Source organism: Oreochromis aureus, linkage group 6 (assembly GCF_013358895.1).
Source record: "Oreochromis aureus strain Israel breed Guangdong linkage group 6, ZZ_aureus, whole genome shotgun sequence".
Classification (NCBI taxonomy): Eukaryota; Metazoa; Chordata; class Actinopteri; order Cichliformes; family Cichlidae; genus Oreochromis; species Oreochromis aureus.
In genome coordinates this window covers 28,406,974-28,420,001 of record NC_052947.1, presented here as the reverse complement: position 1 = coordinate 28,420,001, position 13,028 = coordinate 28,406,974, and the positions used below count along the sequence as shown (strand labels likewise).

General features: G+C 41.5%; 1 protein-coding gene across 5 annotated transcripts in view; it reads left to right on the top strand.

Moving 5' to 3' along the window:
- Positions 1 to 10,226, top strand: part of LOC116311797 (nucleosome-remodeling factor subunit BPTF) — a 54,320-nt gene extending 44,094 nt beyond the window's left edge. For 4 of the 5 annotated variants that reach the window (XM_039613313.1, XM_031729004.2, XM_039613311.1 and 1 more), the window contains 5 exons: positions 192 to 365; positions 943 to 1,135; positions 1,857 to 1,941; positions 4,856 to 5,042; positions 7,823 to 10,226. In XM_039613313.1, coding sequence (XP_039469247.1) covers positions 192 to 365; positions 943 to 1,135; positions 1,857 to 1,941; positions 4,856 to 5,042; positions 7,823 to 7,859 — 676 coding nt within the window. In that variant the 3' untranslated portion in view covers positions 7,860 to 10,226. Of the gene's footprint in view, positions 1 to 191; positions 366 to 942; positions 1,136 to 1,856; positions 1,942 to 4,855; positions 5,043 to 6,785; positions 7,712 to 7,822 lie in introns of those variants that run through there. The other variant, XM_039613312.1, reaches the window with a different exon arrangement.
- The last annotated feature ends 2,802 nt before the right edge of the window (positions 10,227 to 13,028 follow it).

Genomic DNA, 13,028 nt, shown 5'->3' with positions numbered 1-13,028 from the left:
ACAGCACTAAGCTGAATAAAAAGAAAAAAAGACTGGAGACATGCAGCTGTCCACTTTAAAACATTCGCAGTTTATTGAAGTTTTTACTGCCCTGATATCAGAGGTCAAAGAACAGACGATGGTCTCACTCTCAGCCAGTTACTCTTTTTAAATGTACACTTATTTACTGTGTGTCCTCGTTCTCTCTAAAGGTTCTACATTGGCTGCGATCTGTGTACCAACTGGTATCACGGAGAATGTGTGGGCATCACAGAAAAGGAGGCCAAGAAAATGGACGACTACATCTGTGTGGAGTGTAAGCGGGGCCAGGAGAGCAGCACAGAGGAGCTGTACTGCATCTGTCAGACACCATATGATGAGTCACAGTAAGGAGCAAGTTTTTAATTGTTTTAAATTCAACGTAATGGAGTGTGTGAGAATTTCAGACACACAGTTGCTATTTTTTCTCCTTTTGCAATTTCCTTAAACTCATCTAGATTCATTCATTTTTACCGTAGCGTTTATTTTGAACTGATGAAAATGTGTCTTCTTTAGTATATTTATGTTTTACTTTTTTTCCTATAGATACCAGTTCTAATGTTTGAAGGTCGAAAGTAGCAATCCAGTTATGTCTGTGTAGGTTCTCAGTAATCGAGGTCTTCTTAAGTTTCTTTCTAAGCTCCTTAAATCCAGTTATATCAAAATCTGTATTATGCTACGCTTGCACTAGTAAAAACAGTGATTTGAGAACGCAACATGACAACTTCTGGTTTGCCTTTGAAATGGTTACTTGGAAGATGGGGAGGGGTTCTGTGACGACTCACAGTCAGTTACTGTCTCCAAAGTGACTTTGGTGCATCAAGACAGCAATAATAGAGTCAGTCTGATATCAGTTTACAGTTAATCGGGGTCAAGTTGGCAATTATGTGCAGTCTGTTTGTAATACAGTTTTCATCTCCTCAGGTTTTACATCGGCTGCGATCGATGTCAGAACTGGTACCACGGTCGCTGCGTGGGAATCCTGCAGAGCGAGGCCAACCACATCGACGAATACGTGTGTCCGCAGTGTCAATCGACAGAGGACGCCATGACGGTCTTCACGCCGCTCACCGACAAAGACTATGATGGCCTGCGAAGAATCCTGCGCTCCTTACAGGTAAACAGAAGATTTACAGCTGTTGCACAAACTCACTTTCTAAAACGAGAGATGGGGTCATACACTCCAGCATAGACTACCTGCTAATGTGTGCTGTGGAAGAGAAGGTTGAGTCACAGAAGCTTGTATACGGGGGTCACAAACAAGTACATAAACATGCCGAGCAGTATCTGAATCAGCAGCACTGCAGTAGTGGTTTTATTATCGGCAATGGGGAGAACACTAACGTAGCTCCTTGTAGCCCCACTACAGTGCAAGAGCAGCAAACAAAAGTCCTCTGTGTGCGTCTTATCTGATGGGTTGGGCTCCCCTACTTGGACAGCTGCCTGGCCTCGGCGTCTTTTCTGGCTTCCCTTTCTTTTCTCTTTCTTCTCCTCTAATTTTCTCCTCCTCTGTCCAGCAGCCTGTGTGTGTGTGTGTGTGTGTGTGTGTGTGTGTGTGTGTGTGTGTGTGTGTGTGTGTGTGTGTGTGTGTGTGTGTGTGTGTGTGTGTGTGTGTGTGTGTGTGTGTGTGTGTGTGTGTGTGTGTGTGTGTGTGTGTGTGTGTGTGTGTGTGTGTGTGTGAGAAATGTGGAAGAAAGTGAGAGAGAACATCTGTGTTGACCCACCTGCTTTCACTGTAATTTTCATGGTGCTGTTTGTTTTTCTTCATTGGTTTCAGCTTTCTCATGCGCCTTTCTTTGTCTTTATTTCCATTTTTTTTGTCTCTCCCACCTCTACAGGCACATAAAATGGCGTGGCCATTCCTGGAGCCGGTGGATACGAACGACGCCCCAGACTACTACAGGGTTATCAAGGAACCAATGGGTGAGTGCACTGTTGTGAATTCAGTGATTTAAATGTGTAAATGAGCAGTTAGTAGCTATTGTCCTATTTATAAAATGTTTTAGAATCCCATTCAGGATGGGCAGCAGGTTGGATGTTACCCATCGGTTTCTCGATGCATCTTATAGCCTCAGTGTTAGAGTTTTATTGTTTCTTTGGAGCTAGAAGTGACCCAACTAAACTAATGAAATATTAGAATTTTTCTCCCAAAACAGAAGCACGAATTTCAAGTACAGTTACAAGTTAAAAGTACAAGTTACAGCTACAAGTCTGCAAGTATGTCAGTCAAAGGGGCCACACCCTCAACATTAATCCTCAACAAAATCCAGATAGGCGCTTCAAACAGAGACGCCAGCTATCAGTCACCTCTAATGCAGTCCAATCTCCACTCACGGCTTGACCCATGTGACCTTAAAAGCTCACATGTTGGAGGGATGGGGCAGTGTCTCAGGGAGGTAATTTACACCTTTTCCCTTGATGACAGTAATGACCCACGCGTTGATTCACAGATGGTTTAAGGGGCAGGTCAGCGACTCTCAGGAGCTCCAAGAGGACAACCACACTTGGGGTTAAATACATGTCCATCAGTTTTTTAGCACTGAAGAAGCTTCTTGGATCAGAGGTGACCAAAAAGAAGTTCAGTTGCCTTCATTTCAAGTGCTTCGGACTGTTAAATTAGTTATAGAAACAAGGAGGGGGGAACAGCTTTTGTACCAGGCTGTAAATATGTTAATATAACAGGTGGTTGGGCATTTTGATAAGGGACACTGTGGGGATTGCCTCACTTCTGTGGCCAGCCTCTGTGGGAGTTTTTGACACTCCTGTGCTGGCTTCATTTTTCAACCCCGCAGGTTGCCGTCTGGTCTGGATTTGAGCCTTGTTTGTGTTACTGTTGAACTTGTACTTGTGCACATTTTGACCAAACTTTTCTGACAGCTCTCCTCATTTTCTGTCTACATAATATAACTCCTGAAGTCTTTTCTCTGAAATGAAACCCACATCAGTTTGGAAATCTTGAAAGCGATATCACTGAATCTAAAGAGTTTCAGCTCATTTACTAAAATTGCATATGGTGATTAGTTTCTGCAGTACACCATTGATTTTTTTGTTAAGGTAAATACCTTTTTTAGACGATGTCGCTGAAGGTTAATTTTCCCAGAAACCTAATTTGTGAAGGTGTTTCTGTATTTATTATAATAATTTGTGCTTGGCCAGAAAGACAAAGCTGCATCAGTAAAATTTAACTGTTGCATATGTTAACTACTACTATAACTTTTGCATTTTGAAAATATTGCAAAATATTGATTAATAGATGGTTGTATTAAGGACTTTGTATATGATGGTTGTCTCAGTAAAAACATATGTATGGTGCACAGTATTAGAAAACTATCAAATGCTATGATGCAACACTCTCTGTAACTATCAAGGTTTCTTTTTATAGCTGTGTGATCTACTTTTAGGGTTGGTTTCATTATGACAGCGTGTATCCTCACATGCCACCTTCGCATCATCCTCACATCTTGGGATTCACAGCATCAGTCTAAAGCAGCCTTTATAAAACATGCCGTGTGATGAAAGACACAATTATGTTTCCTCGCTCTTCCACACACTTTGTCTCCTTGAGGTGCAATTAAGGGATTGGTGATGAAAAGCACTGTAATTGTTGGGAGTGTGTAGCCTCCTTGATGAGAAAAATATAAAACAAAAGTGGGAGTCGGTACATAATTTGTACTTTGTAATTTGAGTTACTTTGAATGGGATTGGTTGGGAGTTATCCCTGTGTAGGCGATAAAATTGCTTCTGTAGTGCTGGTTTTTTATTTTGGAGTCGCTTTAGGCTCTGGAAGTAACACCCAGGCTCTATATCTTAAACATTTAAAAAAAACAAAAAACACCCGCCAGGAGGTCAACACGGAGGAAGCCCTCCAACTCAGATCAAACCGGCCATGTAAATGGGGACTTGCGTCAACAGGGCCTTTTTGAACTTCCATCCAAACAAACCGTTAATGAGCTGGTCCGTGTCTGCCGGGCTCCCTGTGGAAAGGGACCAGCCCCACATTCAGCTCCTGTTGGCCTGGTCCTGGAAACTCTAGTCCTCCCCTCGCCCGTCCACCGCAAGAAAAAGTCCTTGTTGGTTTACAAAAAAATAAAAAGAGCTTTTGGCTGGTGAAGCTGCTGCCGTTGGTAGTTTTTGGAGGGTTTTGAGATGAAATCTGAAGACCGAGAAGAAGGAGGTCTTTGATATTGACCATGAGGTTTGTAAGCCTCTGGCCATCTGGGTGGGAGTTAAAGAGGTTAAGAGTCGGATGTGTTTGTTTGAAACGCAGCCCTGGGGATGCCACGCAGCGCGAACTGCCAGCAGCGGCAGATTATGTGGAGCCTCATCTGTTGCCAGTTAGCTTCTTTGCTAAATCTCTTATTTTCTTAAGTTTTCTACTTGTTTTAAAAAGGTTAGCAACTCTCAAAGCTCCCTTTCAAGAGAGGCACTGATAACCATTTTGCTTTTTTCCACCCCCTCAGAAATGACTCTTAGATAATGGCGCTCTCCTCAGGAATGACGAATCGGTCACGTCTCAGTAACTAATCTGGAAGGCTGAATAGATCGAGGTTAATGCTGGCAGAGGTTGTGGATTTTTGCTGTCACATATAAAGCGACGCTCTGTGCTTCCACGAAACATATTTGAACGTCTGTCAAGCACATACCACATAAGCTGCAATTACTTTGAAGCAAGCATGCTGATTTGTGGAACGAAATCGATTAGAAAACCCAGATATTTGTGCTCTGTTTCCGCATATGTGATGCGTTTCTCTGCCAGAAGCTAACAATTAAATGACGTTCATATTACCAACTTGCCATCAAATTTACCAAACCAAATCTTTCAATCTCCCTTTCCCAGACCTTTCCACCATGGAGGAGAGGTTACAGAAACGCGAGTACATCAAGCTGACGGAGTTTGTAGCAGACATGACCAAAATCTTCGACAACTGCCGCTACTACAACCCCAGCGACTCGCCCTTCTACCAGTGTGCCGAGGTTCTGGAAAACTTCTTTGTCCAGAAGCTCAAAGGCTTCAAAGCCAGCAGGTAAGATGGCGGTGAGGATGATGAAGATAACAAAATGGCAGCGGGGTACTTTCGAAGATGGGCTTTTTTTTAATCCCCAGAGTCAGAGAGAACTTGTTTCTGAAGTGTCTTTCAGAAAGTCACCAACTAATTAGAAGTTTCACTTGTAGCCCTATATGATTCACTCTGACTGGTAGAGCTTCTCTAGTGAGAGCAATAAAAATTAATCTCTCACAGAAAAATACCAATTAATTTACTCCTGGATCACTATCTTGTGGTTCTCCTCAATGTTTTCATTGTCTTCCTTTTTTGGGTAAACGTTCTTCCAACAACTAAGCTTGTTCTGTCTGAAATAAGCCAGTAACACTGTTAAAGGGACCTAACTTAAATATAATTCTGGGCCTTGATACAAAACTCAGTACAGCTTCCTTCCCTTTTCAGCTGCCCTTCCTTTACGGCAGCTTTCTTGATTGGCTTTCCTCTGCAAACAGAAGGTCTACAGATCCAGATCCAGTATGGTCATGTTTAGAGCCCCAGTTTCACAGGCATAGACACCAGTCAGAGACCTCCCTGGCAGCCTCCAGTCACTAGGGAAACCTGGTTCATAGGTGGTTGCTGGAGGTTGCAGGCAGGTTGCCACAGTTGCCAATAGTCTGCATGGAAAATGCTGACAAACACTCGCCGCTAACTCTCTGAGCTATAAGGAAACTAATAAGTGCGGCCCAGATCGGAAACAGAGAACGTTTGCTTTCACGAGTAAAAGTTGGGCCTTTTCAGATGTTTTGGTTGGAGCATCAAAGCAGAGCTTTCACTTTGAGGTCCCTATTTCTGTTTTGCATAAAGCTCAGGGAGCGGTTTGCAGACAATCTTCCATGCAAACTGCCGGCGACTGCGGCAACCTCCAAGTGACCAAAACCAATCGCAAGGAGGTTTTCGGCACAGTATCCTGTATTTGTAACAAAGTTCACATTATCCACTGACACCGACTGGATGAGGAATACACACATCAGAAAGAAAAGAATAGAAAAGTCTCATTAAAATCTTTCACTCTGTCAGATTTATATAGTCATCGATAATGTTTTGCTGGAGTTGTGTTTGCTTGATTACTGTTTTGTTTTGGTTTGGGTTTTTTTCATGCACAGTCTTTCTTTTCATTCACACCTTCACTGTTTTTCAGTGCGACCTTCACACTTTCACACATTCAGGCTTCAGTCAGCTCATTTTTGCACTCCTAACAACAAACCTGCTCAGGCTTTCATCGTGTTGACGGTGCACTTCATGCTGGCAGCTACATAAAAAGCCCAATTTCTACCATTCAACCGGACATCTTGTATGACAGTGCGTAGGGAATGATCTGTGGAAGTCAGACCTGTTTAGATGCAACTTTATACCCGACACCTTCTCCACTGTCTGCCTGTGCTTGGTCGTGCCTCTGAACTCATCTCACTGAGCTGTCCTCGCTGTGCCATGTGATTGCTTTGCTCGGATGCACTCTACAAGATGGCAGGAATGCAGTCACATTATCTTTCAGGTGGCTTTCTTTGTGTGTGTGCATTAGTTTGATTAAATAGGGCAAGGAGGGTAGCAGGCGTCTCCTAACTGAGAAGGTGGAGCGCCTGTGAGCATTTGAGCCACAATGTTTTAATGTGTTCAGTAAGTCTTGTGGTCTGCATCCAGCTTTATGTGCCTGAGGTGGCGACGTACTTCACCTGCATGTACTGACGTCATCCATTCTCTCTCTCTCTCTCTGTCTCTCTCTTGCAGATTGTGATGTCAGACTCCTGGGTGCCGGGGTCACTCTTAAAAACAAACAAAACATAATTCGCTATCCTGGATGTTGCTGTTTTCACTTGTTTAAAAAAAAAAAAAACAGCATTAAAAACTTTGTAAGAAAGTGCATATATTAAGACACACGTTAGGTGTGATCGTTTTTTTTATTTTAAAAGCAAATAAAGGAGAAAAAAAAGTTTCTACTGTCTAAAAAAATAAAAAAAACAAAACAATGGCAGCCATGTTGGTCGCACAAACCATTCAAGGGAAAATGTATTTTCTTACACTCTTCCACCAGATGACAGTTTTTTGAGGCAAAAAGAAGTTTTGCTAAACTTGTTTGTCTCTCAGAATCAGTTTCTCACAGGTGTTGATTTTGACTGTAAAATCACACCTGAGCGACACAAACACACACTTTACTTTTGTTTTGATAGAACTGTTGTTCTTTTTTCCTTTTTTCCTTTTTTTTGCCATTATAACATGCTGCAGAACATTTTTACCTCATTTTTTTTTTCCTTCCTTTTTTGACATTCATTACGTTTTCTTTATTGACTGTACCCATGTATTATATTTTATGTTCATATTTTATCTTTTTTGTGAAGGAATATGTTTTATGTTATAAAGGAAATAATGGTTTACGCTGTAAAAACAAAGTAGAGTGAAGAAAAAAATCTAGTTTAGCTTTCATATTCAGAATATGGCGAGCTTAGTAGTCTCCACTATAAGAAAAAATAAATCTTTTTTTAAAAAAAGACTCTCTGTATACTTATTGTTGGGTTGACGTCAAAAACACACATTTCAGTAACATTTCACCAACATGGCTGCTTGGTCTGCAACAACCCGTCTGACCCACTGGCATCCAATACATGTTTTGCTATTGCTTTTTTTTTTTTTTTTTTTTTTTTTTGTACTTTCCCCTAGTCGCATATTTGTTATTTTGTAAAGCCTTTAATAAAAAAAAAGAAGAAAAACAACAACAACAAGAAGTTTTCCAACTGTGTTCTTCCTCCTCTCTTTGCCTGTCTCTGTAGGTCACATAACAACAAGCTGCAGTCAGCTGCCTCTTAGCTCTGCTTAAAAAAAAAAAAACTAAACAAACCAGGTGTCACACAGACCCGGCTTGTGGTTTCCTCAGACTGATTAAGAAGCGTGGTCCAAGTCAGGCTGCGTCCGAACCCGACTCCTCTCTGGAGGAACGCCGCCCCCACCTCACACAACACCTCACCTGGCACCTGCAGTGCTGAGAGGAAAGGAGTGAATTGGAAAAAGGTTCATTTGTCATCCAAAGTGTCAGTCCTGTCTGCATACCAGGGGGCAGGGCAGTTGCAGACTCACTCTCTGGCAGCCTTTTACATCCCAACCAGCCATCCCTGCCAGTGTAGACCCTCCATGAGAAGAAAGCCTGGAGAGCGCAGATGGCGAGGCAGCAGCGCTGGTTGGATGGTCGGCGGCAGTCTAATCTTTAAAGCAGCAGCAGACTCTTGGAAGTTCATCTGTAGCTGATGGCTGTTTTTTTTGTTTGTTTTGTGTATCCTATATAGCAAAGTGTCACCTTCTGTCCCCCTTTCTTAACTTCATCCTGTTGCGTTTTCACGATGCAAACATCCCACTCGATTTTAGCCACTGCTTCGAATGGAAACTGCTGTAAAACGTGCACAGCCGATGTCGGGAAATGTTTCATCTGAAGCTAAATGTGCAATTTGGAGTTGACTTCCCTCATATTCAATAAGCGCCACCTTTGTTTTTAACCAGGAAAAAATAATAACCCCACAAAGACAAGTCGGCACTGCAGACCAGCTTCATTCAGCCAGTCCTGAAGACGCAGCATCACCTTACATTAGACCCAGTTATTCTGACCACATTGTTTTCAGGTTTGTAGTGCTGCATGAAGCGTGAACCAGCCTCGTATAACTAAATGTGTCTTTCAGGGTCACATGTCACTGTATATTATCAAAGCAGCCTGCCGATGCTGAGGTGATCCCCCTGTAACAAAAAAAATTTCTTAAAAAAAAAAAAGAAGAAAAAATTGGACATCATGTGAGGGGGTCTTCATTTTGTCTCAGTGCTGCAGTGCTTTCATGTTAATTTCCACAGGGAACACCCAGAATAAGCTGCCCCACCCACAGCATCCTGCCGTTCTTTTGACCTTTTTTCCATTTAGTGTTCTTCTAAGTTAAAAAAAAAAAAAAGTCAGCTAGTTTTGTGCCTCCTTAAACATGACTAGTTAAAAGAGGCAAAGGTCAATATGTGAGGAGAGGGAGGGGGATTTGTTTTATTTTATTTTTTAAAAGGCCTTCAGGGAAGGTGAAACTTGTACGAGGCTTAACCGACCTACAAGTACTCCACCCTCCTCTCATCGAACTCCGGTGTCCGTTTCTGTCGGTGGCTGAGTCTGTAAGTCTGTCTCTCCTTATCTTTCAGCCACTTCTTCCAGCATAATTCACTGAAGCTGACAGGTTGGCTCACATCTGTCTCTCAACTCTGCCTCAAAGCATGGTTAAGTAATTGGGTAATGGACTTTTCCACTCACAATCAACTCAGTTATGTTGCGGTCCGCGGCAGCAGGGTAAACTCCGAGTGGAGGGGGGGACTGGGGAGTCTTTGTACCGTGGGGTTTGTATGAAAATTTTATAACTGCATTTTTGGCATTTCTGGGAGCATTTTTGTAATTTGTGATCATCCGTTTTGTAGGAGGGGAGCCGTTAAAAGGCAAAGTTGCAGTTGTCTTTTAGTTTATATGTTGGAGACTGTTTATAATCAGGAAACGTTTCAGTTTTACTCGCAAAGTTTTTACATTTTCGGTTGTTTTAATTAGAGTTGAGAGATAAAGTAGCCTCTGTCATCTTCTGTGTGTTTGTATGTCGTTCATATGTCTGTCGTTTCAAACATGGGTCACTTTGTAATCTGACGATAATGTGCTTTATCCACTGTTTGTAATCTCTATTGTATATTATTGCTGTCCAAATATGTAGAGATGAGAGATTTTTAGAGCAGTAGAAACTTTTATTTTTCACTATTTGAACCAGCAACTAAGCCCGCCTGTATATTTTAACTGTCTATTTTTTTTCTCTTTAAAGTGAACTCTACATTTAGGTGAAATTGCCCTTTATATTAAAAGTGCTGCATATTGTGAGCATAAAGGTTTTGAACGGGGTAGAGTGACACAGTAACTCTTGTACAGAGTTTTTCTTTTTTGTAAGAAACCAACCAGTTCAGCATAACGTCTATATTGACATTGCATTTCTTGTATTATTTATTCATATCAATGAAAAGTTCTCAGTTTTTTGAGTAATGTTGGAAAAAAGAAAAAAAAAACGTAACTGCAGATAAAAAGTACTCTATGTTTTTAACAGATTGTGGCAACTCTGAGGAGATTCTCTTTTGTACTTGATAGGACATTTCATCCTAGATAATAAAGTAATGTTTTTGACACCAGTGTTTTCTCTCATTGTCTCTGCTTATTAAGCTTAGTACAAGGTTTTTTGTTGTTTTTTTCGTGCATTGTTTTAGACAAGTTTAAGGTTGTTTGGATGAGCAGTTCTGATATTTTGTCTAAAACAAATGTCCTGGATCAGTGTTTCCCCCAAAGAGACTTCTGTCTGCTCCACTCTGTCCCCCCTGCACAGACAAAGGTATGTGTGAATGGCTCTTTGTGAGGACATAGCCTCGCCAGTCATTTTGTGACCTGCAGCAGCTCAATTGCTCGTTAACACAAACGTCTATAACCACTCATTACAAGCAAGGTATGCAGATGAGCATCTCTGGACGCTCAACACAACAAGCCTTGAAGCAGATGGGTTACAAAAGCAGAAGACCACACTGGGTGCCACTCCTGTCAGCTAAGAACAGGAAATTGAGGCTCCAGTTCACACAGGCTCACCAAAATTGGACAATTGAAGATTGAGTTCAAGTGGTAGGATCAAGAATTTGTATAAACAACATGAAAGCATGACTCCATCCTGCATTGTATCAAGTGGTGTTGGGGATGTTTTCTTAGTACACTGTGTGCCCCTTTAAAACCATAGCCTACCTGAGTATTGTTGCTAACCGTGTCCATCCCTTTGTGATTACAGTGTATTCTTCTGATGCCTGCTTACAAAAGCATAACACGCCATGTCTCAAATTACAAGTCTTTTCAAACGTGTTTCTTCAACATGACAGTAAGTTCACTGTACTTATACCGTCTCCACAGTCATCAGATCTCAACCTAGTAGAGCTTTTGGGATATGGTGGAATGGACGATTCCCACCCTGGAGGTGCAACTGTTTGATGCTGTTGTGTCAACATGGACAAAAATCTTTGAGCAATGTTTCCTCTCCTTAGTGAATTTGTGCCGTTAAGAACGAAAGCAGTTCTGAAAGAGAAAGCAATTAAATACAGTTCTAGCAGGTTGTACCTAATAAGACAGCTGATAAGTGTACACTAAATTTTTAACCTAATTTTAGCCACCATGTTTAACTACCTAACCCTTACATTAATCTAAAGTTAATTCTAACTTTAACCCCCAAACCAAGTCTCCCAAGGCCTCAAACAACAAGTCAGGCAGGTATGATAATAATTTTGAAATAGGTTACTGCATATAAATGGAACATTTTAAGTCCATACAAGAGGCGTCCCTTCACTTTGAATCAGTGAGACATGACCATGTTGATAACTGAATGATCAGGAGCAGAACTGTTAGCAGTCCAGGGATGTTTTATTGACGCTGATGAAGAGAAAACCACAGCTGATGAGACAAGATGAAATAACAGCATGCATAATCTCTGATTAAGCATGAAATATAAACAGCCAAAGTCAACCAATTTTCAGCACAAAAGAAATGCTCAACCACTGTGCATGAACGAACAACAGGATGATCTCCCACATTTTTTCTTCTTTGAATTTGTAACCATTTGAGTAAAAATTGACATTTTTTCAAATCTCACAATTATAAAGAATCCCTCCAAAAAGTCCAGGATCTGGAGCATCTCCAAAAGTTAATCACACCTATGCTGGGCCGAGCCCAATGTTTTAAAATAAATCTGCTCCTAGCTTTTAATAAACCAACAAACCTAAATAATTACGTCCATGGCAATAAGCCCCTCCATTACCTGAGGGGCACGGTCGCTTGATTCAGAAACAAATGCTTCTATAAGACGATACCTGTCAATCTTTGTGTAAAATTGAGAAAATCTATCCATACGCTTTCTATCGCTCATCCATGACCAGGTTGCAGATGCAGCAGCCTAAGCAGCAAAGCCCAGACCTCCTTCTCCCCAGGTACCTCCTCCTCAACCTGGGGAACACCGAGGTGTTCCTAGGCCATCCGAGAGACATAATCTCTCCAGCATGTCCTGTGTCTACTCTGGGGGCCTTTAGTAGGATATGCCCAGAACACTAAACCCAGGAGGCATCCTTATCAGATGGCTCTTTTCAATGGAGAGGAGTAGCACTTATCTACTCTGAGTCCCTCCTGAATGACTGAACTTCTGACCCTTAGGCTGAGCCAAGCCATCCTTTGGAGAAATCTAATTTACAATTTGGAAGTTCAATTAATATAATAGAATTGGTACATTTGTGACATTTTATTTATTTTACATAGCTTAGCTAAAATACATATTCCATCTCTTTCCCCCTCTTATAATTGTTATCTATAATAATGCATTCAATTCCTGATCATATCACGACAAGGAAGCATGCATGCAGTAAACCAAACAGGACCCAGAATAGAACCTTGGGGTACACCACAACACAAATTCACTGACTTCTTGCTACCTTATTACCTGGAAATTATATATTAACATTACTTTCGATATAGCTAATATGTAGCTACACTTCAGCCTTCTGTTTTTGCATTACAACAATACTGGTTTATTAACTGGGCAAACTGGGGTAGATTACTCCCAGTGACCCATGCTAATTATGAACTGACATGATGAGAAACACTTGTCTTGTTGGGAACTGTTTTATAGAGAGGTTAGATGAGAGGCAGTCTGAAGCAACAGAAACAGGGGCCTCTGCAGGAGCCACAGCTAATTGTTCCTCTGAGGCCCCTTGGTGAGCTGATCTGACTCCAAATATGAAGTTCAGCTTTCAGCTTAAATTGTTAGCTGCATGCTCAAGGCAAGCATGAGGGACAAGGTCATGACCCCTGCGCTGAGACACACCATCTATTCCTGTGATGAAATTACCAAGATGACACATCCAGCCACCTCCTGCTTTGATCTTTCACTTTTCTCACACACCCCTCTCCACAAC